At 46.0% G+C, this 25700-nt stretch overlaps 1 protein-coding gene across 3 annotated transcripts; it reads left to right on the top strand.

The window, feature by feature from the left end:
- The first annotated feature begins 727 nt into the window (after positions 1-727).
- On the top strand, positions 728-25175 carry DPP8 (dipeptidyl peptidase 8). Of its 3 annotated transcripts, XM_048317807.1 has the most exons (20): positions 728-792; positions 2798-3067; positions 4577-4689; positions 5578-5751; positions 6630-6798; positions 7982-8092; positions 8430-8558; positions 10013-10074; positions 11115-11215; positions 12533-12710; positions 13925-14084; positions 14838-14917; positions 15304-15456; positions 16028-16163; positions 16904-17049; positions 17551-17697; positions 18120-18272; positions 19411-19553; positions 20239-20350; positions 20924-25175. In XM_048317807.1, exons 2-20 carry the CDS (start codon positions 2809-2811, stop codon positions 21044-21046), a joined length of 2649 nt encoding a protein of 882 aa, XP_048173764.1. In that variant the 5' UTR covers positions 728-792; positions 2798-2808; the 3' UTR covers positions 21047-25175. The 3 variants fall into 3 exon arrangements, 2 of the variants coding, with proteins under 2 accessions (XP_048173764.1, XP_048173766.1); XR_007206576.1 differs by lacking the exons at positions 13925-14084; positions 14838-14917; positions 15304-15456; ... (5 more) ...; positions 20239-20350; positions 20924-25175 and adding an exon at positions 11508-11667 and having other exon boundaries at positions 11115-11219; positions 12533-12621; XM_048317809.1 differs by lacking the exons at positions 13925-14084; positions 14838-14917; positions 15304-15456; ... (5 more) ...; positions 20239-20350; positions 20924-25175 and having other exon boundaries at positions 11115-11219; positions 12533-12602.
- Positions 25176-25700: the final 525 nt, after the last annotated feature.

The following is a 25700-nucleotide window of genomic DNA, read 5'->3' as shown; positions in this document are numbered from 1 at the left end:
AGGTCCATGCCCCAGCCTGCCCCTGGATGGAGGATTTCCAACCTCTGCCAGCTCCTAGTGCTGTGAAGCTACCACAGAAGGTCGGGTGAGCTGTAGCAATGGCCCCCAGGAGGCTTTATTTCAGAACACAAACCCCACGGGCCCTTTGGGGAAGCGTGTGGGGAAAACCAGCCTCAGGTCCCAGTGTGACCTGGAGCTTCCACCTGCACGTGTGGAAGGGAGGGAGCACCTGCAGAAAAGTTATTTTTTCTGGTTTTTAGGGAGTCAAAAAAGATTTTCCTTTGAAAAAAGGGACTGTGCTTTACAAAAGGAAATTCAGGGGTATAGAAACATTTGGTTGGGGGCACACAGCTCTGGAGCCTGGGGGTGTTTTGGGGGTTCACTGCACTGGAGCCTGGGTGTGCCCTGGGTTTAACACTCATTATGACAGCTGGGAATTTCTTTCCGCTGTGGGAAGCATATCATTGTGGAGGTGGTAGCAGTTTTTGGAGAGGAAAGAAAAAGCGATTTTTGAAACTGCAGGGTCCTTGTGCACTGGGGGTTTTCGTGACCTGACTCCCGTCCATGGTGTAGTGTGTGTGTTTGTCCCGGTCCCTGTGCAAGGCCTTGGTCCCTGTGTCCCGTGTCCCGGTCCTCGTGCCCGGGTGGATGTCGCACCCTCGCCTTCGGTCCTCCCGGCCGGCAGGTGGCGCTATCGCCGGTACGGCTCGGTGCCCGTGGCCGCTCCTGGAAGCGGAAGCTGTAGCAGCGGCCCGGCGGGGCGGTTCGGCAGCAGCGCCGCCGCGGAGCGCCGTGAGTACCGGGAAAACGCCGGGGGTCGGGCAGGGGGCTCCGCTCCGGGGAGGACCCCTGGGGGCCTTGGGACTCCTGAGGTTGGCGGGAGGAGGGGGCTTGACCCGGGGCGGCCGGGCCTTCCGCCCCCGGCCAGGCCTGGCCGCCGCCCCGGCCGTAGAGGGATCCCCGGGATCTGCCCCTGGCCTTGGGGGCGCCCCGGCATCTGCCCCTGGCCGTGGAGGCTCCCCCGGGATCTGCCCCTGGCCGTGGAGGCTCTCCTGGGATCTACCTCTGTCCGGGGAGAGCCTACCGCGATCTGCTCCCGGCCGTGGAGGGACCCCCCGATGTCCTCTCCCAGCTGTGGAGGGTCCCCCGGGATCTGTCCCCGGTCGTGGAGGAACCCCCGAAATCTGACCGGCCGTGGAGGGACCCCCGGGATCTGTCCCCGGCCGTGGAGGAATCCCTGGGAGTATCACCCTGGGCTGACATTCCCGTACCGGGTGGCCGTTCCCACTGCTATTGGCTCGTTAACGTCTGCTGTTTTTCGGTTTTTATCCCTTTTCCTGCGAGAAGTAGGTCGGGTTAAGAAATAGCAGCATCTGGGGGTAGGTGGGGAAAGGAGGTTTTTTCTTTGTTGGAATTCTGCAGATTAAACGAGATTTGCGGTTCAGGTTTGAAGGTTCATTGTCAGTTCCTGACGCTGTCTCGAGCACAGCACTGCTCGGTGCATGCCTTGGACCCTCCTTCCAGTTGAACAGGGCTCTTCTGTTCTGGATTTTTGTGCTGTAAATAGTATGGGCAGAAGAAGGATCTGTGTTTACTTGGTTTGTGTTGCCAAAGGTGAAACTAAACTATTTGTGTTAAGATGGGTTTGTATCAAGGTGCAGATCATATCTTTTTCACTCTTCTGGGGACATGTCTCAGCTGCTCTGTAGAGCCATGGGAGAGCCAGTCCATCAGAGAGCTCTGCCAGCTGTCCAAGCCTGTGCCTTGAGCTCCAGTGATCCTTCAGTGCCTGTTTGCTCGAGGGAAATGCTTTATTTAGGCTGTATTAGTGTTTGTCAGGCTTAGGCCAACATGCTCTGCCCTAGCAGCGTACACAACACTTGTGCAGTCTTTCCATGCTTTATATAGACACCCCCTCCCTCCCTTTGAGGTTTGACAACCCTACACCTTGGGCTCTCCAGAAATGAACTATGTGACAGGAATTTATAGCTTGGGTCCTTTTGGAGCTGCCCTCAGCTCTGGGATTTACAGTGGGAGGACTTGGTTTCCTCTTGCCAGACGTCCGGGCTGATAATTTCAGCTCAGATACACTTTGTAAAGCACGACTGACTGCAGGAAGAGATACCTGCTGAATTAACAACCTGTTGGGCAGGTAAGACTTGTGTTGCAGATAAATCTGTTTGGGAAATGCTTTTTTCACTGTGTCCCCTTCTGGTACTTGTAATTGGGACAATATAATAGTGTTGATCACTGCTAGACCCTTCTGGGCTTAGTTTGAAAGGAGATACAAACAAACCCAAGAAGTTATGGGAGAATAATGGGAATAAGGACATGAGGTGCCTAAGCCTGTTGTGTGGCCTGATGGTTCCAGATCAGCTACCAGTGTTATTTCTGCTAAGCAGTTGTTTGTCCCAGCTCTTCCTCCACTCCTAATTATCCCCTGTTCTGATATCAGTGTAGTGAGGTGATATTTGTGCAGGTCTTGTGGGCAAAGAAGCAGGTAGGAGCTTAAAAGGGAAGAATTTATTCACTTCATGAACTAAAATGAGTGGCTGGTATGTGTGGACATGGGAAACACAACAATAAATCTGTGGCTTCATGAAGTCTTTAGTCCCATTCTGAAAGGCTGAGTGGTGCCAGCCTGTTTTCCAGGGTGGAAATATCTTTCCTAATCCTCTTCCTTCTGCCGTGGGTTTTATTCACCACATGAAATTATGGTTTTCTTAAAGCAGTTTTGCTGTGGGGTGTGTTCGGAGTGTGCAGTGAGGGTTTGCTGGAGCTGTTCTGTTTTTTCCAGAAACATGCAACATGGCAGCAGCCATGGAAACTGAACAGCCGGGCCTGGAAATCTTTGAGACTGCAGGTCATGAGGAGCAGGTCCCGAGAGAGGAGCAGCCAAAACTGGAACCTTTCTATGTAGAGAGGCATTCCTGGAGCCAGCTTCGGAAACTACTCACAGATACACGGAAGTATCATGGATACATGATGGCAAAAGCCCCTCATGACTTCACATTTGTGAAGAAAAATGATCCTGAAGGACCTCATTCCGATAGGATCTACTATCTGGGTAAGCTGGCTGTGACAGTAGCACTGCAGGGCTGTTTGGGATTGACTGTTCCTGACAGCTGGGTGTTCCTGGTAGTTAAATCAAAAGGGATTCCAGGCCACACTGGCTGGTCAAAAGTCATGATTGTGATTGTAATATCTCATTAAAACTTATGATGTAATTTCCCATGGGAGTAGCATGATTGGAGGTGACCCATTAGGCCTGGAAAAGAACTCGGAAGTATCCTTTGGGGCATGTTCCCAAGTTGGAAGTCTGTTCAGTCCCTTTTCTCTCACCCCAAGTATATACTCTCTCTAAAAGCTATGCAGGTTCGTCTCCTTTCTCTTATTACAGCTGTTGAGTAGAACCTTGTTCTCCTTCAAAGTTTCCTTCCAAAGCAGAGATTTTAACTGTAATTTTGGAAGTCCTTTGTGCTTCAGCTACCAATGGAGCAGGTTTTCCAGGAACCCTGGGGAATAAATAGCAGTGTAGGTCAGGGGCAGCTCAGAGAGTAAATACTTTTCTTAACATTTTTGGTCTTAATAATAAAAAACTTTATGTAGTTTGTTGTTCTTGGATTCAGTGCCTCACTTGTGCATTGTTTCACTAATTAATGTTCATTTGATAGAAGTGATTTGGCATCATAAGCAGTACCGTGAGCAACCCTCTGAGTGGCTTTTTGGAGCAGGCCTTGTGGTAGAGAAATGCTTTTGTCAAGAGCTGTGGTAGCTGAACATAAATCCATGAAAACCTGGATTAGGGAGAGAAGCAATGGCTGAACCAGTGCCATGTTAATAGCCCCACTGCTTGCCACTTAGGCTACTTGCTTAAGCTCAGGTTTGTGATTCACAGAGTGCGTGTGCCGTGCAGTGACATAGTCAGAAAACTGCTGCTCTTTTTCCCCTTTTCATAGGATGGGGGTCATAATCCTTGGATGATGCTGAGTTCAAGCACATCATGGGTGTGTTGACATTGATTCCCCTGGGATGAGCTCTGGTTTCCCAAGTGCCACTTCCTGAGCTATAGACCAGGCTTGGCCTTCCCTGGAGCACACCTGGCTCCCTCTGGGCTGATCCCCATGTGCCTGGGCAGGAGCCTTCAGAAACCTGAATGATGTTTCATTGACTGAGGAGAGACTTTCAATGACTGAGGGAGAGGAGCAGGAAAGGGGTGTCCAAACCTCCCTAAAGGTCTGTTACTTTTGAAACACAGGCCGTGTATCCCAGACAGGGGAACTGGCACAAAAGCCCTCCTTGATTTATAAAGCTTATGGAATAAAAGGGCAATAAGAAAACACAGAGTGCTTCAGACAGCGTGGGGTAAGCCTGGGTGTCATTGTTCTCTGCCTTCTCTGTGACTTGCATTTCTGCAAAGCAGGGAATTCCCAGAGCGAGGCTGCAGTGCAGAGACCATCAGTCCTTCCTCTGGTAGGAAGGGCCTGGGAAATTGTTCTCGGGCATCCTTTGAGAGTGTTTGGATTATTAACAGAAAGCTAATACTTTTTTTTTTTTCTCCTCACTTTCTCTATAGCAATGTCTGGGGAGAACAGGGAGAACACACTCTTCTATTCTGAAATTCCCAAAACCATAAACAAAGCTGCTGTCCTGCTGCTTTCCTGGAAGCCTCTTCTGGATCTTTTTCCGGTGGGTCCTGATTTTTTTCTTACTTCAAGCACGTGGGATTTGGGGTTTTCATCCTGAAAATTTGAAGTTTATTGTCTTAAAAATTTTAAGATTCTTCTTGTACGTGCCAGCCCTGCAGCCATCCCAAAATGAAGCACAGCTTTCTCCTCAGTGTTTGGAGTTCCATCCCCTCTGTGTGCTGGATGATTCCTTTGCTGGCAGAGATTGCAAGTGCTAATTTGCATCAAGTTCTGTGCTGTGAGATCCTGGGGATTGCTGAAGGAGCCTGTAGTCTCCAATCACTTCCCTGCTGTCTTGCAGGGGAAGTGATGATTCCCCCGAGGATCAGTCAGTGGCTCCATGACTCATGCTAGAGCAGAGGATCCCTTTCCTACTCACTGGAATGTGGATTCCCTTTTCCCTGCTGCACATAGCAAGCCTGCACCATCCCATCCCATGCACCATGGCAGGTTGGAGGAGGTGGGACAAACCCCACATGGAATGAAGTGTATTTTTCCCCATGTTATTTACCAGGGCTGTCAGCCAGACATAAAGCTCCGGCTGGTCTCTCCTCCCACCAGACCAGTCACTGCATGTCTGGGAAAGTGAGCAAAGCCTCTCGGGCTCATTCTAGAAATAACAGACCCTCAGTCTGAGCTTTCTTATACCAGGGAATATTGGGAATAATGCTGGCCTTGCAATGGGTGGAGTGGCTGTCAGTTTACAGTTGTGTGGGATCTGATCATGGCCTGCACCTACGAGTGCTGATGGCAGAGGCAAAACCGGAGCTGGCTTCCAGCCGGCAGCAGGATTCCGGAGGAGGAGGATGTCTGCTCAGCCATCTGCTCCTGGAAGCAGGGTAAGCATGCAGAGCAGAGGTGTCGATTGGGCTTCTCTGCCTGTTTTCAGGCCATCCTGGACTATGGGATGTACTCACGGGAAGAGGAGTTGCTGCGGGAGAGGAAGCGGATCGGCACTGTTGGGATTGCCTCCTATGATTACCACCGAGAGAGCGGCACCTTCCTGTTCCAGGCGGGGAGTGGGATTTATCATGTGAAAGATGGAGGCCCCCATGGATTCACCGTGAGTTTACTCATCTCCTGTCTCTCTGCAGGACTTTGCTCTGGCAAGAACCTCCTTTGGCTTGGAGTGAGAGCAGAGAGCTGATTTATCAGTAGTTATTGCATTAGCACAGGAAGTGACCTTGATAACAGTGGCAACAGGGTTATCCACAGGGGTGTGTTTCCATGATTGTAGAAACTCAGATGCAGGTCTACAAGAAATGGTAAAATGGTGGCAGCAAGGCAGGACGCCAGATTTGTTTGGTTTTTCATGATTAGCAGTGTCCATAAAAAACAACAAAAGGCTCCATGCTCTTCCACAGAGTCAGACATCACATCAGACAACTTTTATCCCCAGGCTGCAGTTTCCTGGTCATTGTTCTGTGGTCAGTGCTGGATGTGTTACACCATTTTTACACCATTTGACTGTACAACTTGCAGAACAAGCAGCCTTCACTCTGCTGGTGCTGAAGCTGGCCTTCAAAGCTGAAAAAATTTACTATTATTATAGTAAATGCCTGGTGTTTGTCTAACCCTGTTGTCAGAGGTAATTTACTGTATCTTGAGTTGCTTTTGGAGGACAAGGTTGCATGTTCTGCCAGCCCCTTTCAGGGTGCTGTTTTTAAGAGTGTGCCAGGCTTCTCTACACAAGCTGCCCTCTGATTTGGGGCTGATCCTCAGCTCTGGGGAAAGAGGCCTGGTGCGACCTTGGTAGAGGCACAACTTTCCCTATAAAATATCTGCATGGTATTTTTCTGTGTGTGGAATAGATTCCTCTCTAAACATGTATTTGAAGTCAGTGTCCACACTGCTGCGGTCTTCTGAAAATCCAGGTTACTTGGTGGATGTGTTCTTGTGTTATATCTTACTGTGCTTTTTTTTTTTTTAAATTCGAAACAGCAACAGCCTTTAAGACCCATTCTAGTAGAGACCAGTTGTCCAAATATCCGGATGGATCCCAAGCTTTGTCCAGCTGATCCGAATTGGATGGCATTTATCCATTGCAATGACATCTGGATATCTAATATAGAATCCAGGGAAGAAAGGAGGCTGACGTTTGTGCACAATGGTAATGCATCCTGAATTAAATTCCTGTACCTCCTCTGCACTTGTTCTTGCTAGACTGCATTAAGCAATGGCACTAAAGGTTCTCCTGAAATGAGGGTAATGGCCACTGTTTATTCCACCTTGTTTGTCACATTCCGTGTGCATCCTATAGTGCAGATATGGGATGATTCTTTTCCCTGCACTGTGCAATCTGGCAGGATGCGTTGTTTGTTGGATACATATGGAAGGGCTCTTCTGAAACACAGCACAGTGCTTTTCTATGGAACAGCCTTTTTTGTGTGGAGGAGCTGTGGGTGGAATAGAGCTAGAGGAAAGTTTCTTCCAGTGAAATCAGATTGCAGAGACTTTTAGAAACAATTTAGGCAGTTTCTGAATAGCACTGGGGCTTCTGCTGTCCCCTTATACTCAATAACTTAGGTTCTCACTGCTTACCCTCTCCAACTCTTAGGCATTTATCCTGGAAGAAAGAAAATGGGAAATTGTGGATAAAACACTTTAAAAATCAATTGCATTTTGTATGTAAACTATATCATCTGAATTTTAGTCAATTGAAATTTTTGACACTTTATAATAATGCTTTAGACTATTTAAATGCTAAATATTAAAATATTATGTAAGTACAGTAAAAATAAACTGTAGCAATGACTCCTTCTCAGATGATAATTATTTATGGAGCGCTGCTAAGTTACCTCCAGGGTAACAGGAAAAATATTGAAGCCCTATGGATATGTCATCATGTTGAGATGTTATGTAAGTCTGTTACTTTTGGTTCGTACAGTGAATGAAATACTGATGCTTTCATTTTTCTGAATGTTCATGTTTTCAGTTTCCGTTGTTCAGAAAGGTTTGGGGTTTTGATTTTCTTAAAAGTTGTAGTTCCAATTCACTGGACTCAGGTAGAGAGAACATTTTCTTTCTTTGACTAATTGAGAGCCTGATTAGGTACAAGTAAGAAGAGAGAATGGCTTTCCTTTCCTAAAAGAAGCTGCCGTGTCAGAGAGGATTAAATCCTCCCTAATATATGAACACAGAAGGCTGGAAGCAGAAAACAAATCTGCTGAGAAGTCAGATTTATTATCATGTAATGGTTCCCTGGGGGTGAACTTGGGCTGTGTTTGGGATAATGCAGAACTGGTTTGGTTCTGCAGCACATCACAAACTAATTCTTTGGTGTCTTTTTTTAGAGCTGGCCAATGTTGAGGAGGATCCAAAATCTGCTGGCGTGGCTACTTTTGTGCTGCAGGAGGAGTTTGACAGATACACTGGCTACTGGTGGTGCCCAAAGGCACAGCCAAGTAAGTGTGGGGATCCAGCGTGTGTGACAAGCCCTGTCCAGTGCAGAGCTCTCTCTTCCTCCTACTTTATGCAAATTGGGAATGGCGTCCTTTGGAGCTGTCTGCAGCGGGGACTGGTTACAGGGGCCTAGTGAGCACTGGGGGGAGAGACTTCCCTTCTCACAACAGTGGTGGGAGTTGTAAGAGTCTCAGTGTTTTATTTTAATGAAACATGAATCACAGGCTTTGTTGGATTTTTCTTCATCCTTCCAATCTGCTTGTGCTCCTGAGAGAATACTGATGCCTGCAATAACTGATAATTCTGTTCTGTAATTTGGTAATGTTAATTCATTTACAGCACTGGATGGGGGTAAAGTTCTTCAAATTCTTTATGAAGAAAATGATGAGTCAGAGGTAGAAATTATCCATGTCACATCACCCATGCTGGAGACAAGAAGAACAGATTCCTTCCGGTACCCCAAAACTGGTGAGATCCTGAAACTTTACATCCATGTTTCTGGAAGACACCTATTTTATTCCATGTGCCTGGCAGCAGTGACTCTCCAAGCTTAGAGCAGAGAGGTGTTGAGTTGTCTTTGAATTGGTGTCCAGGTGGTGCAAATGTGTTTGGGGAAGCTGCTCTGGAGGCTGGATGAGTCACTGGTGACTGTGCTGATACTGCAGCCGTGTGGTTACTGGGGGCTCTGGGGTCAGGAGTTGGCAGAAACCTTCTCTCACTGTCACTGTTTGAGCCACTCTCTGGGATCCTGGCAGACCTGAGTTGCTGGCGAGTTGATTCTCATTACAATCCTGTGTTTCTGAGGGAACAGCTCCAGAATTACAGCCTTTTGGGGTTTTAGGAGGGTTTCTGTTTAGCTGCTGGCACTGCCCTGGCAGTTCAAGTTCTGGAGGACTCTGATCTCCAGGATTGCTCTTGGACTTTGAACAGCAAACCTGTCCTGCTGCGGCCTGCCAGGAAAACTACCTGTGGTCACATTTGAAGACAGTGGATGATCTGGAGGCTTCAGCAGTGAAGGGCTGAGGGCAGGCTTGGAGTGCCACTGGAAGCAGGGAAGTGGGATTTAAGCAGACCTGCTGAGGGCTGATTCACTCTCAGGTGTGGGGCAAGTTTGAACAGTTCTACCCTTCTGAGATGTCCCTGCTGTCACAGTGGAACACATTGCTCCGGTAACAGTGGTTTGCTCTCTTTCCTCACTCCTGAAATCTTCATTTTTTGGAGAAATACCTTCTGTTTGGCTGACATTCTCAAGCTGCAGAATTCATTCAGATCTTGTAGATTCCCCAGTTCACTGGAAAAGATTTCTGCTTTTCCTGATTTACTGCTTGTATCTAGGAGAGACAAGGGCTCAATGTGAGGCTGGGAAGAAAGAGGTGACACCTTGTGGTTTTTTGGTGCTTGTGAACACTCGGATTTCTGAGAGTGTTTTGCCGTGGCTCTATTCAGTGCAAAGGAAACAAGCTAACGAATGCTCAAATCCCTTAAACAATATGTAGCTTTATTATCATAATGGCAGTAGTGATGGCAGTAGGTTTTTAGGTGTTTGATTTTCACTGATGCTCTTTAGCACTGGATCAGTTTCTATGTACCACCTTGGAATAAAGCCAAACAGTGAACCAAAGCTTGCTTTGCTATTCCATTCACTCCTGAGCATTTACTTTCACCCTGTAAATGCATCCACTGATTGTGGGAGAGAAGACTGACTGTTACAGTAGTGTGGTTCTTGGTCTGTTTGCAGGATTACATCCTCTAAATCTCCTCACGTTTGCAGTTTCTTGGTTCTGTGGTGTCTCTCACACATGCAGGGAGGCTATTTGATCAAAGAGCATTCTGCTGTTTGCCTTTTCCAGTCCTGTATGAATAACACCACAGTAATGCACAGCAAACAATTGGTGCTTGACTGCTAACATCTGTTTTTATAGGTACAGCAAATCCAAAGGTCACTTTCAAGATCTCTGAAGTGACAATCAATGCAGAAGGCAGAGTAAGTCTATGTTCTGTTTGTTTGCCAAATACGTATAATTGCTATGATTTTTTTTTTTTTGTAAAATTCATTTTCCAGTTCTGTACAAAGAAACTTTCCTGGTTGCAATGGCTTCCTGGCCTCTCTGGAGGCAGTGCCCTTGGCTCATTCCTGTGCAGATACTCAGTGTGCAGCAGTATTTCTCAAGGCTGTGCTTTCCTTCGCTACCACTGGTGTGTGAACTCAGCTGCAGAGCAGAGTGTTGTAGGTGTGGATGGTTACACCTTCTTATGTGACTGATCTCTTGATTGGCTGCAGATATTGGGAAAACTGTATTGCAAATACAGTATATCACCTTACTAAAGTATGAACATATGGAAAGAGATGAACTTTGCTTTTGCCCTGGGATTTTTAAACAGATGGAGAAATTTCCACAGCCCAGTCCAAGATTTTTGGACAGATGGGAAATTAATCTTATCAAACAGATTCATTACAGCCATAAATTATTGGAATTCTCCCAACTCTTGAGCTACTTCAGCCATCAGCAGTCACCTGCTGGGATAGTGATGCTGGTGTCAGCCAGGAAGGGCAGGGAGAGCCTTCAGGACACTTTGGGTACCACTGGGACTTGTTCCCAGTCCCAGCAGCGGCAGACTGCAGCACTGCATATCATGAATTAGAACCACATTGGTAACTGGGTGTCATGCAGGATGTTCAGCACCTATCCATGAAAATCCTACAAAAGAGCTCGGTACAAATTACCTCCCCTTTACGGGGGGGAACTGAGAGTTCAAATGAGTTGTGCGAGATGGATGATGGGTTTGTGAGCAGCGTCCAGATTTCTCTGGTCCCAGCCCTGGCTGTACTGGCAGTGTGCAGCTCTCCTGCTGTGCTGGGGTCTGGCTGCAGATGGGGTTCAGTCCCCTGTGTTGCAAAGGCTGAACAATCTAAATTGCATGAGCTGCACAGAAAAAGTCTTCTGTGTCCAGGCTCTCATCGTGCATGAAAAACTGGTTGTGGGGGTTCATCTCAGTGTCACTGAATTGCTGCTTTGTCAACAGATTGCAGATGTTGTGGATAAAGAGCTAGTTCAGCCCTTCGAGATCCTCTTTGAAGGAGTAGAGTACATTGCTAGAGCTGGGTGGACGCCAGAAGGAAAATAGTGCGTATGTTAATCCTGTCTCTGCTCAGAGGGTTCGGGGTCATACAGTCAGAAGCAGATTGTAGTGGTCTCTGTCTTCTTCCAGCTTAAGCCTGCTTTCACTTTTACATTGCTACCAACTTGTTTGTGCAAAGGGGACCATTTTTCCAAAAGCCAAACCAGAGCCCTCCTTGTGTCTTTCTCTGCTCCCTGGCCCTACTGCTTTGGGTTTGGGCACTCGCAGCCTTTGATGTGTGTGTCCTCTCAGCATCCCTGTGAGAGAGAGTGCAGTGCTATTATCCCCATTTTACAGATGGGGAACTGAAGCCCAGAGAGGTTAAGTGCCTTGCCATGGTCACGCAGGAAGTCTGTGGCTGAGGAGAGAAATGAGCCCAGGTCCCCCAGGCCCTAGGCTAGCGCCCTAACCACTGGACCATCCTTGCTGACCAGACTTACTGATCAGAAAACCTGCTGTAAGTGCTACTTACATTTGCATGTCATTTTAACCCTGTAGATGATGTAGTACAGTGTTTCTAACTCACCAGAAGCTTCTCCGAAAGGGTATTTCACTGAAAGGGTTGTCCAGCCCTGGCACAGGCTGCCCAGGGCGGTGGTGGAATCACCATCCCTGGAGGGACTTTAAAGCTGTGTAGATGTGGCACTTGGGGACATGGTTAGTGGTGGGCTTGGCAGTGCTGGAGGAATGGTTGGACTCGATGATCTTAAGGGTCTTTTCCAACCCAAATGATTCCATGGTTTTCCAGAATTGCACTCCTCCAGTTTTTGAATCTAAAGATGGCTTTCACCTTTTAAATTTCTTTCCCATCCAAATGTGGAAGAAATCCAGGGACACATTTGCTACTTTATCCTGTTTTTTGCAGGATTATTGTTGGAGCTACATGTAAAGCCATCAGAATATGGCAGGGGCTGCTGCTGGTCCCTTTAGGTGCCAGTGTTACTCTCTGCCAGGTGTAGATCTAAAAGTGGTATTTTCACAAGCATCCTGAAATTTCAATTGAAATTTTTCTGCTTCATTATTCCCTCTGATTTTTCTCTTCTTTTTCTCCCTTGAAGCACAATTCAAATCAGGGAGAACAGAATGAGTTAAACTTTTGAACTTGCAGTGCTTATGCAATATTAAAATGAAGCAAAATAGGTTCTTGTGTTATGGAAGAAATTTGTTTATGTGGGTGAAATTTTGCACGTGACTTAATCTGCAATTGAATATTCCTGACTCCTTCAAAATGCCTAGTGCTACCGAGTGTCTGCTTAGATTTTTAGACTTGTGTCATACTCATGGTTGCATGTTATTTTCTCTAATATCTGTGTCCTCAACAGCATCTGGTCCATCTTGCTTGATCGCTCCCAAACTCGGCTTCAGATAGTCCTGATCCCTCCTGCATTATTCATCCCCACAGAAGATGATGCAATGGAAAGACAGAAACTTATTGATGCTGTACCAGATTCTGTTACACCTTTCATTATTTATGAAGAAACAACAGACATCTGGATAAATGTAAGAATTTGAATTTCAGCCTTCTCTGACAGTTTGTAGCAATCGAGCAACATTGGTGTTACTGTGCTGTCAAGGACAGTGATCCCATAGTGCAAGTTCTGTGCATATTCGGGGCTTCCTGCTGTGAAAAACAGGATGTAGAGAACAGATTTGGGATGTGAAAACAGAGCTGCTTTGCCTGAGTCTATGCAGTGCTCAGAGCCAGGAGCAGAGCCCAGGGCTCTGGTGTTCCCAGGCAGCCCCTTGCCCACAGTGTCACTGGCACTCTCCAGCTTCTTGGCAATTGTTATCACCAGCAGTGCCACCAGATGAAGTATTTTCTAGGCAACAAAGATCTATCAAGATGACACTGGGTGAACAAGTCCTGAGAGTCAGCTAACACGCATTGAACCTCTCCTGAACTACATTTGGTCTGGTGAAACAGGTTAAGGGTGTGATGTTCTGGGAGGTGAAATGCAGGGCCTGTGCTGAGAGCAGTCACGGGTGTGCCTGGTCACTGCTGTAAACTGTGCCTCTCCTCACACTGCTGCACATAAAGATCCATGACTCTGCAGTGACATCCCGTTGGAGGTGTGCCTGGGAGCATCAATCACTGGCACATAGTTGGATCTTTCAGCAGAGAACATTTGCACAGAAGCTTCCAGTGAACAGTCCCTATACAGCAAGTGCTCTCTATGATACCACATTCCTTAGTAAATGTTTGGTTTCAGGATGGTGCAGTGAGTTTCGCTTTCTCCATTATTTTTACTGGCTGAAGTGATTTTTGACTGGCAGCTCATACTGTGAAGATAAGTACTCCCAAGTCCTTCAAAGATTGTCCCTTGAAGCAAGAGCTGACATGTTGATGAGTCGGAAGATGATGTCAGCTCATCCTTCTTTAAATAATCCTTCACTTGCAGGCAGCACAGGACAGAGGTCTGCAGAGGTGGACCCACCTCTGTGTCTAAGCTAGAAGGGCAGGTGCAGAAAAACTTAATTAGTTTGGCAACCAGGATATAGAGTTAGACTGGCAGAAAGCTGGAGCTGTGGGGATGTGGCACTGGCTGCAGACCCCCCTGGCTCCAAGTGTAACTGGTTCTCCCAGTAAGGGACAATGCTGCACCCAGTTAGCCTGGACTGTGTGGTCTGTGTTAAGCAGCAAGAGGAACATATTTTGTGTGACTGCAGTGCCAGAGTCCTACTGATGACGATAATCCACTGCTCTGTCTTCTCAGATCCATGATATCTTCCATGTCTTCCCTCAAACCCAGGAAGATGAGATAGAGTTCATTTTTGCCTCCGAGTGCAAAACAGGCTTCCGACACCTGTACAAGGTCACCTCGGTTCTGAAGGAGAGCAAGTACAAACGGTCCTGTGGAGGCCTCCCTGCTCCGAGTAAGGGGAATAATTCTTGTGCTTTAATTGGGCATTTGTTGCTGACCAGTGAGGAAATAAACGTCCTTCCAGCTGGCAGGAATTATTGTCTCATTGGAAACTTCTGCTGTTGTCCAGGGAAGCACTTCAGTGTACAGTCATTCCTCTGTAAATTGTACAGGGGTTATTCTGTTTTCAGCATGCCTTAGTTTTAGCCCCGATCCTTCCTTATGGACTAAAGGGAAAAGTTTCCAAAAACCAGATGGGAAACAAGCTCCCTGTGATACTGTGAGACATATTTGGCTTTTCCTCCTCACTGCTGGAACTTGCTGTTGCTCAGATGCAAGAAATCACTGTGTGCAAAGCTCCCAGAGTGGTTTTTTCCACAGTATGTGTTCTTTAATTCACAATTTCATGCTGTGATACTTAATTTACTTAGCTTGTGTTGAAGGCACCTACTGAACTCTGTATGCACAAAAAATACACCTAATTTTACTAGTTCCTTGCAACTGTTGTAGGTCTTTTTTCCACATAGCATTATATCTGGGGTTGATTAGATTTCTCTAAATGCATCTGACTTCTTTTTCATGCTAAATCTCCCTCATTCTAAGGGAAATGAAATCATCTTATAAAAGCAAAATTCTTGCAAAATTTTCCATTTCTGACACCTCGTATTTCCATTGCCTGCCTATTGTTCAGTATAAAACCTTTATTTCTAGGCAAGTGACAAAATATTTTTAGAAATAAAAATCTCTGTACACTGGCTATTTGCAGGTGACTTCAAGTGCCTCATCAAAGAGGAAATAGCAATTACCAGTGGGGAATGGGAAGTGCTTGGCAGACATGGATCCAATGTAAGTCTTGCTCTTGCGTCTTGGATATCCTGCCACAAACACAGGGAGATGGTCCCTTGGAGGGATCAGCATAAACCTATTAATCCAGTATGGTTTTAGCCAAAATACACAGTATTTCTGTTCTGTGTAACTTGTGAGCTTGCACAAGGAGGGAAGGAATGGTCCCCAAACTGCTGCTCTTGTAGCTCTGAGCTGTATGAATTCTTCGATCATTTGAATTAAACTGACAGAGTTGTGGACAGTAAGAACAGTTGTTTGGTTTATACCTTGCAGATTGCTGGGCTCCAACTCAGCCATATGGAAGTGGGGCGGGAGGGATGTGGGGGAGACTTTGAGGTGGTAGAACTGGATATTGAGGGATATGCTGTTTGTTTTGTTCCTGACAGATCTATGTGGATGAAACCAAAAAACTGGTGTACTTTCAAGGCACAAAAGACTCACCTCTGGAGCATCACTTGTATGTTGTTAACTACGAGAACCCCGGGGAAGTGAAGCGCCTGACAGAACGCGGTTACTCACACGCCTGCTGTGTCAGCCAGGTACCTGTGCCTGCCAGGGCTGGCTGGGCTGCTCTGCCTTAGCCCAGGCTTATCCTGTCACTCAGCAGACAGGGCAGTATTTATATATAACAAAAGCAGGTTTTAGGCTGTGTTGTGCCCTCCTGTATGTTGTACAGTCAGTGTGTAAAACTACCCTGGAAATCAGACTTGACGTCCTGGTTCCATTGCTCTCCAACTCACTTCAGGCAAAAGGAGCTGGGATGAATTGTTTGAAACTCTGTGAGCCTGACTCTCTGCCTGCAGTGGACTAGAAACCAATCACCAGATGAGATGAGCCTGGGCAGCATTGGGTGCAGTTCCAGGAATCCAGCTGGGAATTCATGACCCAGAAGAGGGTGTGTGACCAGCTCCTCATGCCACTCTTGGATTTGCAGGTGTATCTTTGGGTTCGGAGTGTTAAGGACTGTAGTGTTTCAGAAGCAAAAGTGCTCAGATTTCTGGTTTAATTTGGTCCATAAGCATCTTCTGAAAGATCTAAATGCAAAAAGAAATGATCACTTGCTTGTGCCTCTGCACTGAGGAGTTCAAGGCATGTTCTTTTTCTCCCCAGGACTGTGACATGTTCATCAGCAAGTACAGTAATCAGAAGAACCCCCACTGTGTGTCACTGTACAGGCTGACAGGATCGGAAAATGATGCAGCTCATAGGACTAAGGAATTCTGGGCTACCATTTTAGATTCAGCAGGTAATGGCATGGAGGAGGAACAGGAAAAGGACAAGTAAGATCAATGGATGAAAGATATCCCAGTGTATGCTTGCTCAAGATTTGCTGTTTTGACTGACCAGTCTTGTTTCTGAAACTCAGGCTTTTGTGAGAAGTTCTGTGAAGTACAGGAGGGACATTTTCAGCTCAGCAACAAATGGATATAAACAGACCATGAAGGAATTTAAAGTGGAAATTACCAAGTTTCTCCTTCCAGTTTTAGCTCAGGGAGGGATTTAAGTGCTCTCACTTGCTCTGTATGATGTGCTTGCTAAAGAGTGTGTTCATGGGGAGGGAGATGCACTTCTTAAATAGTGTGTGCTGCTGCCTACTCATGTCTTTGTGAGACAGCTCTTGGGCTATAATCTTCCGCTGGATTTCTGTTCCCTTTGATTTCTCCTTACCTGAGGCATACTCCATGTCCTGTGCTTTCTGTGTGTTAATGTAGCGAGTCCTAAGTGGGATTAGGAAGCGATGGGACATCTGTAATGGCTCTGTCAGGGGAGATTTACTCTTGTTCACAGGAGAACTGTTGTGATAGGGCTCAGAAAGCTCACCTAGGGCTGGGCCATTTACGGTCTCTGCCTGGATCCAGCCACATCCACTGGAAAGCGTGGGAGACCTCCACTGGGATTGCAGTGAGACTGGTGACAGGGCAGTGGTCAAGCAGAGCTGTGTTACTCATCCATTCCTGTTTAAACCAGGCTCTCCTCCCATGGCAGGTCCTCTTCCCGATTACATTCCCCCTGAAGTGTTCTCCTTTGAGAGCTCCACGGGGTTCACGCTGTATGGAATGATGTACAAACCCCACAACCTGGAGCCTGGGAAGAAGTACCCCACAGTGCTCTTCATCTATGGAGGCCCTCAGGTGAGCTGGTGAGCAGTGGGGTGGGCTGGCAGGGATCACTCCACGGCTCTCCTGCAGGAACAGTTCCTGCTCTGTGCTGAGGGCAGCAGGTGGCATTTTGCCTGTTCGGTGAGTATGTGCTTGGCCAAAGGTGCTGTAAGGGTTCATGATCTCCAGGTCATGGATCCAGGCACTGCCACTTGTCTGAGGACAGATATGGAGTAGCAGAGTTGGAACTGAGAGAAAAGGGAATCAGGTAGTCCTTGTTCCCAGTTCTGTCTCCTTCTCCTCTCCAGTTGCCTCACTGGACCTCAGCTCTTCATGTCCATGACACAGAATGGCTTGTTTTACTGGGGGAAGAATTTATTGCATAGTAGGGAGAGGGAATCTTACAGCAGGGAGTAAGGATCTTGAAAACTTCACATTTTAAAATTGTGTAAAGCATTTAAAGATAAATATAAATAAAATCTGAAATTGGATTAAGGGGTGACCTCTGGATTCTGTGCTGCTCTTGTATTCCAGGTACAGCTGGTGAACAACCGGTTTAAAGGAATCAAGTATTTCCGACTGAACACTTTGGCCTCTTTAGGCTATGTTGTCGTTGTCATTGACAATAGGGGCTCCTGCCACCGAGGGTTGAAGTTTGAAGGAGCCTTTAAATACAAAATGGTAAGTGGACTCTTGAGTCTGGCTCTGTTCTCAGCCAGAGATGGGTTTGAGTCCCAGTGTTAGCAGCGCTGAAGCACTATTTTGGCACAGGTGCCCAGCACTGCCTGTGTGACATTTCTGGGATTTGGGGACAGGAAGTGTGTATAGGTGAGAGTTGAGGGAGGAAAGATGCTTGATGTAGGAAAGATAAAATGTCATGGTTTCAGGCTGTAACCCAGCTCCAGCCTGACACAGGGTAGTTCATAATGAGGCTGTGACTCCTCAAAGATACAGTTTGCAGCTCACATGAAGCAGGACAGTTGCATTCTGAGCATGGATCACTCTTGAGCACCAAAGCTCTGAAGGTTGTTACCTCGGGCAATCCTGAAAACGTAACACTGGCCTGTAACTAACAGAACTTACCTTTGTCTCTGCCCTCCCAGGGACAGATAGAAATAGATGACCAGGTGGAAGGGCTGCAGTATTTGGCATCGCGGTACGACTTCATCGACTTGGAGCGTGTTGGCATTCATGGCTGGTCCTATGGAGGCTATCTCTCCCTAATGGCTTTAACACAGAGGTCAGATATCTTCAGGGTATGTTCATGCGTTGAGTACTTACTCTAGTGGTACAGACAGAATTTTTCCTTTAATAATGTGACTTCCATGGGTGATCACAGCACAAAGACCTCAGAGCTTGCTCTAGACAAGTTAGGACACAGTGCAGTGGCTGTTTTCTTCAAGACTCTTCTGTTTGGCTGACTTCAGAGAGAAGTTGCTTTTCTAGCAACTGTTGGACTATTGAGCTTGCAATGGCAACTGTGCTGGTGTAGCTCTACCTATCTCAGGTCACCTGTGCTGAAGGTACCTTAGGTAATGTCAGCTGCTGCCCACTTTGTGCCAGCTGAGCTCTTTGTGTTGTGAACCAGGTAAGGGAAACAATCCTGGTGAAAAACAACACCTCCTTCTCATTCTCCCTCTTTTTGGCCCTGAGAGAGTAGTTCCCTTTGCAGACTGATCTATTCCCAGATCAAATTGCCCATGCTGCTGCATAGGAGCATGTTCTAAAGCAGCCAGAAGGACAGTCTGGGGATGGGAAGAGGTACTGGAAAGAGGTTCTTGTGCCTGCCTGACTTTAGACCACTGTAATAAACAGCCAGACTTTCTTTGGGTAGGGATGTGGGAAGAGCTGGCTATTGCCCCTGAGATGTGTTTTGTTCTTTGTGACTACTCTTGCTTTCTTGAAGTCCAACCTTAATATTACTGGGAGGTTTAATAATTATTTGTCTCAATCCTTTAAAATTGTTGTATTTTTACCTTTACAAACACCTGCCTTGCAAAGGGGTTTTGGGTGTTTTTGTGGTTGTTTTTTTTTTTATGGGTCTTTTTTTCCACAAGCCTCTGCAAGCTGGTGGTAGCTATGCAGGGTAGTTTGCTGAGTCCTAGGGAGCTGTTTCTGTTAGGCATGCAAATGTACCCAAACCCACAGAACCCCACAGAATGCACTTCAGTCAGCAGCCCTTGCAAGTGGTATGTTTAAAGTTGCTTTCAATTTGCCTGTAGGCTCTTCCTGGTTTCCAGTGCATAGCTGAGCTGTGCTGTGTGTGAGCTGGGGCAGGGACAGCAAGGATTGCTTTGCTTGTTCCACAGTTACAGTGGGATGAAGCTGTGGGAGGGAGGGACGTGGCCAGGTCAGGGGGCAGTGTTGTCACTCCCCTCTCTGTGGCACTGGCAGGTGGCCATAGCTGGAGCCCCCGTCACGCTGTGGATTTTCTATGACACGGGATACACGGAGCGCTACATGGGCCACCCAGAGCACAACGAGCAGGGCTACTACCTGGGATCCGTGGCCATGCAGGCTGAGAAGTTTCCTTCTGAGTAAGTTTGCTTCTGGCTCTTGTCTTCTGTTTTTCCTACCAGGAAAGTTCAAGCCCCATAGACACGTTTTTATCTCCCTGTTCTTGGTATTTCTGGAATCACAAATGCTAGCATTAAATAATAATTTAAAAAACCCCAATACCCAACACTAATAAACTTAATACTCAAATGAACATTTGCATAATTACAGACCATTTCATGTAAGCCCTTTTATAGTAGCTGTAATTAAAGACTATCTTTTATGTCTAAGAAATTACAAACATATCTTCAATTTGATTAGCACTTTAGAGCCACATTAAGCTAAACAAAAATTAGTTGATTGGGATGTTTTTGTATGTTCTGAGGCTCTCTCAACACAGCAGAGCAAGCTGGGGCCATGGGCTTTCTTGCCAAAGAGCTGACAATCAGCAAGGTTTAAGGCCTTGTATTGTCCAAGCTAGGAAGCATTGATGAGAATAACTAAGATATTCAAATAAAAGGTCTGACTGTAATATGTGTGTGCAGGAAGAACTTTCAGAGGAGCAAGGAACAGGTTTGAGAAATGTGTCTATCCAGAGCAGTTTACAACTGAAATCACTGCCTTCAATGCAAGTATTTTTTTCTGAGGAGTGTTTTTGTAGGGATGCATGTGGACTGTGAAATGAGTGGGATTCTGTCTAGAACTTTTTTCTCTTGCATTTCCCAGACCAAACCGTTTGCTGCTGCTACATGGATTCCTGGATGAGAATGTTCACTTTGCACACACCAGTATTTTGCTCAGCTTTTTGGTGAGAGCTGGGAAACCCTATGACCTACAGGTAAGGCCAGAACCAGGGCGTAAAGGTGATGTGTCTGTCTTGGAGGAGTCCAGAACTGGAACTTGTACCATGGTTGTGCTGGACAGCTTGGAATTCTAGGATAAAATTGTAGCATTTGAGCCAATAATTTTTTAAATGTTAATATTTTAATATTATTTAAATGAATTAACAAAAAGAAAAATTGGGCAAATAAGCAGTTAAGGCTGTTTCTGAGGAGATCTGCAGCTGGAAGGCAGTGCAGCAGCATTCATATAGCATGGAACAGAGTTCTTCATTTAATTAAACCCTGCTGGCTCAGTGCAGGTGGAGCCCAGGGATCCCACATCACACTGCAGAACTGGGAATGTGCTCTGGCCAGGAGCTGCCTCTGCTCAGCCAGGCTGATCCCCTCCAGCACAGCTGGATCACAGTGGGTTCTCCTGGGTTCAGGCAATGGAGGATGAGGAGTGTTAGTTCAGGTGCAGAGTTAATGCAGGGACATTCCATGGATGTTTGGAATGTGGCTCTGGGACTGGTTTAAATGTTGGCGCCTGCAGCTCCTCTGGATATTTACGACTTTATTTTACATTTCAGATCTACCCTCAGGAGAGACACAGCATCAGAGTCCCTGAGTCAGGAGAGCACTATGAACTGCACCTGCTGTATTACCTGCAGGAGAACCTGGGCTCTCGCATTGCTGCCATGAAGGCCATGTGACTGACCTCAGAACTCTGCTCCACAGCTGCTCTCCGGACAGGGAGGTGTAGGAAACTAGAGAAAATAGGATGGAACATTGCTTTCTGGTGCCTGCCACATGTACACACCCGTACACACCCTCACAGACACTTTTTTAAAAGTAAATTTGGTGCCATACAGGAAATTTAAGTACAGTGATCTAATAACTTTAAGCTGTAAATAAAATCCAATGTCTGTGGTATAATACAGTACCATGGGTGTTCTCTTGGGGGACGAGCTGAAACTGAAAATAACGTACTTCTACAGCACCAGATCTTCACTTTTTAAAAGCATTATGGCATAATTGATGTATTTTTACAGTGTGTTCCTTGGTATCTTATTACATAATACTGGGTGATTTACTCACTACACAGCAAGAGTTTACCTGAATGGTTACAACTTTTATTAATTTTAAATGCTATCATATAGCTTTTATGCTTCATGAAAGGGATGTGTCTCACTCCTTAGAAGCTGGTCACAAGTTGGACACATCCCTCATCTAGATGTTAATTGTTTTTTAAGAAGAAAGACTTTTAAGCTGCCTCTTAATATATTTAAAGTTTGGATTCAGATCAGTTGATGCCAGGTTCTTTGATTCCTTCTCCCCGAGGATAAATCATTGTCTTTTCTTGCAGCAGCTTGAGAACCTATCCTGATTGTACTTGATTTCAGTGGAGAAGTGAATTGATACTTTACTGTGATATGGGCTTAACAATCTTTTATTCTGAGGTGCAAACTAACTTAAGTTAAAAAGCTGAAACTGTAAATTTTCAAACAAGCTTCAAAGTGCATCCTGTTGAGATTTTTCCCTGATGTTCACTCTGGAGCTGGGTTTGCAATACTCCTTCCTTACCCTCACATCAGCATGATACGGGCATATGCATCCTGTTACAATTTAGAAGTTCAATACTCTAATTCCAAGGTCTGCAGAGGATGTGTGGGGAGACCTTATATGCGAGGCAATATGAACTGTTCTGTTGAATTTCCTCATGTATGAGGGGCTATTTCCCAGGCTTGTGTCCTGTCCAGTCCCCTATTCCTGGATCCTTTCTAGCACTACTGTGCATGTTGATGATGCTGATGCTGATGATGCTGTCTTTGAGAACCCTTTTCTGTACAGCTTCAGGTAACCCTCAAGGAATTGCAGTCCCAGTTGTGTTTTTGCTACTGAGGTTGGTTTTAACTAAGCAGCAGGCTTGGCTGAAAAGCATAAGTGTGTGAAGGCACTTTTAACTGGCAACAGGTAATTTAGGATAGAAATCCATCGAAAATTATTCTCTTTAATCCAGAAAATTCTCCCCTTGGGACTTGCCTCTGACACTCTGATAAGTTTTAACGGTTTTCTTAGAAACCCAAGAACTTCCTTTTCTTTCTGTTTTGGTGCTAGAGGGAAGCAGAGCATGATTTTCTTTTCATCTGCAGAAAATCTGGAATCACTCTCAGTGTTTACGCTCTTAGAACTCCACATGTTGTAACCTTGTACGTTTCTTGATTTTGTACTGTTCAGCTTGATCCCAGAACTCTGGGATTTAACAGACTCTGGCTGTATCTGATCAAACCGCATCGTTTTTCAGTTAAACTGCTGGGCATGTGCACTAAAGGGAGGGGAGCTGGGGCAGTTACACGGTTGTAAAAGCCGTGTGTGAAAACAGGATCTGGTTTTTGGGATACACAAAGGAGCCAAAGCCAACCGGCGTGCAGGGAGTATTTCCTCCGCAGTGGGGAGCCTTGGTTCGGGCTGTTTGTTGGTTTTCAGATCGCAGTGATTACAAGTGGATCAGTTAAAAGACCATTAGCAGGTCAATAACGGGTTGATTTTGGGAAGGGCGTGGCACGGAAGGAGCCCAGCTCCAGGAATGTCTTCTCTTAGCGGTTAATTGTGGCTGAAGCAAAGGCAGCATCCCTGGGGACTGTGTTACAGTCGGCACCGAGAGAGCAGCACATGTGCAACACAACAGTGGGGAGAGACAAAAATAAGCTGTTCCTCTGGAATTTCATTGTGTTCCCAACGTGTTTATGCTGTATTATATATACATATATCTATATCTGTTCATATATACATATATGTATAAAATTACCCATGGATAGTATTCACCTTCTCCAAGGTTGTTTATATTTTGTTCAATATTAAATTAACTTGCTTTTTTGGGGTTTTTTTTGTTCTTTTTCTAGAGGTGATTAGCCTTGAATGTAAATGTATATGATTTTTAAGACAAAATTGATCGTTTTGTTTAAAAAACAGAGCAAAAATGGCCTTCATCAAACACTGCATTTTTTGGGAATTGAAGAACTAAACATTACGTGAGTAAGCCAGGCTGGGTTTGGATTTGAGGCAGGATGTGATTATAAGTGTTGACATATAATTCTTAATAATGCATCCTTCTACTGTTTTAAATATATACATCAAAAAGCTATTAAAGTACAACATACTGTAACTGCTCTGTTTTGCAACATAAATTATGGATTCTTTCTTTCCTACCATTTTCTTTTCTTTTTACTGTAGTTAAGCACTTTAAGACCCCGTGCTCTCTTATCCTGTGGAAGTGCTGGAAGGATTTATCACCAGAGTTTTGTAGTTCTTGCAAAAGAGATGCCTTAGATGAAGTCTGATTCCAGCTAATTTCCCAGTGAAGAAAGGAAAAACCCTGTTGTGATCGAGACTGCAGAGGTAGGAAGGTGTTAGTGCTGAGGGACTTTGCATCGTTATTTTTTGGGTGTAGCGGTATTCCTGCACCCTGTATGGTGAAGTGTTGGTCTGGCCAAGGGCCAGGACAAGGCTGTACATTACAGTCCTGGAGATGGGAATGTCACTTGAGGAGGTTTCCAGCCTGTTTGATATTTGGGATTGTACTTCATCACTTCCTGCATGTTAAAAAATCTCTTGGTTAATGTGAGTTTTAAACAGAACTAGTGAGATCCTGGGGGGGCAGGGGAGGTTGTGGAGCAAAAAGGTATGAGGAGGAGCCTTTGCTGTGGCTCCCAAACCAGAGGTTGGTATGTTCCTGTGGAGGCCCCTCTGCCTTCTAGGGGTGTTGTGCCCAGCAGGAGCCCTGCTCTGAACAGGAGCGGGACTGAGCCTTCCTTGTGTGGTGGATATTTAGTTGCACAGGTGTCTTTGAGATGAATGTTTTCGTGTGTTTAAGAATATATATGAAATATGGGGATCTGAGTGCTGAGATACTGAAGTTGTGTGTTGGTGCCAGCAGTTTCCTCTCTTTCGAGGTGGTTGGGATTGGTTGTGCTTGTTCCTGGTGAAAGCCCATTCTTTCACCCCATTTTAATGCAGCTTCCAGTGATGCCTCATGAGTGTGGGATGTGCAAAGCTGTTGGGTTTCACCCGCACCTCCCTTTGTTCTCAGTGATCTCTTTTTACTCAGAACACAGTAAAATTAGTATCTACCCAGAAATGCTTAATTTTTACAAACTCAATGGAAAAATGAGCTCAAAGCACCAAGCAAAGCTTTGAAAATAACTAACCTCATTATATTAGAATGGAAAATGCATTCCCTACTTACTGGTGGCATTTGGAAATAGGCTATGGAAAAAATTTCCGAGTGGGATGGTATAGTAATGCTTTAACCCTGGAGCACCTGCATCTGAACCTGGGTAGGAAATTATGGAGAATTCTCATACTCCGAGTTCCAACCCATATTCCCTGCCAGGAGAAGTGGGTTGTGTTCCTACCGTGTGTGTCCGTGTGTCCAGCTGTTCCACTGCTGCCATGACACCCAACCCCTGCCGAGGCAATAACAGAGTCTAAGTCAGTGGAACATCGGCCAGGAGTCCCCTGCCTTGGGCTGCCTATTCACTTGAGTGTCAGAACCCTGCAGAGACTTTGTGTGTGCCCCTTCAGAAGGGGGAGAGAGCTCTTGCTGCAGTTTTTACTTGGCTCTTCTGCGGAGTAGAAGTTCAGGTGTTTAATTCGAGAACATGAAGTGCCTGCTGTTTGCGTTAACAAAATTGCATGTCTCACTCCAGTGGGTTTATTGGGCTCCCTCCCTCCCCCCTCCCGAGCTCCATGGCTTTTAATCATGTAAAGTGGAGACATTAGTTTTGCTGTGTTTTATTACAAAACCTTTGTTGCAATAAAGATGCTGCTAAATAAATTGAATTAAATGTTGGGTTTTCTTCCACCCTATTTTCAACTGTCTCTCTCCCTGATTTAGGAGAGCTTGTGTGTAATTAAATCTCTGCCCTCGTTGCGCTGTGGAAAGCAGCAGTGATGTGTGTTTGATGCATGTCGGGTGTTCTGCAAAAGCATCTGCCATGTTTCCTGTCCCTTGTGGTTTGGGAGATGGATACCATCAGGAACATCAGGCATTTCCTTGGCACAGCGATGTTCCCTCTCCGGAGTGTTTCCATGTGAATGCTGTTAGCAGCTCTTGGCAGCCACCAGCCGGAGCTGTCGCACCGGGGACTGCAGGACACAGCCTCGCCTAGGTGGGACAAGTGCCACAGGGGAGGAGGTGGCCCTGGTGCCCCGGCAGAGGAACCTGTGTGAATGGAATGGGCAATGCAAGGGAAGAGATGTCTCTTCATACAGTCACCTTGTTCTCAGCCTCCTGTTTGTCTCTCTGAGCAGAATGGGCCTTGCAGGCACCCCAGTCCCATGTAGTGCTGTCCCAGAAGGTCCGGG

This window comes from Corvus hawaiiensis, chromosome 13 (assembly GCF_020740725.1).
Source record: "Corvus hawaiiensis isolate bCorHaw1 chromosome 13, bCorHaw1.pri.cur, whole genome shotgun sequence".
In the NCBI taxonomy this organism is placed as follows: Eukaryota; Metazoa; Chordata; class Aves; order Passeriformes; family Corvidae; genus Corvus; species Corvus hawaiiensis.
This window is presented reverse-complemented; position numbering and strand designations above follow the sequence as displayed.

Excerpts from the sequence above, each read along its gene's own strand:
- DPP8 (XM_048317807.1), top strand. The coding sequence starts at position 2,809 with ATGGCAGCAGCCATGGAAACTGAACAGCCGGGCCTGGAAATCTTTGAG. Across the intron at positions 17,698-18,119 it reads GAGCCTTTAAATACAAAATG|GGACAGATAGAAATAGATGA; the intron begins GTAAGTGGACTC and ends CTGCCCTCCCAG. Across the intron at positions 18,273-19,410 it reads AGAGGTCAGATATCTTCAGG|GTGGCCATAGCTGGAGCCCC; the intron begins GTATGTTCATGC and ends TGGCACTGGCAG.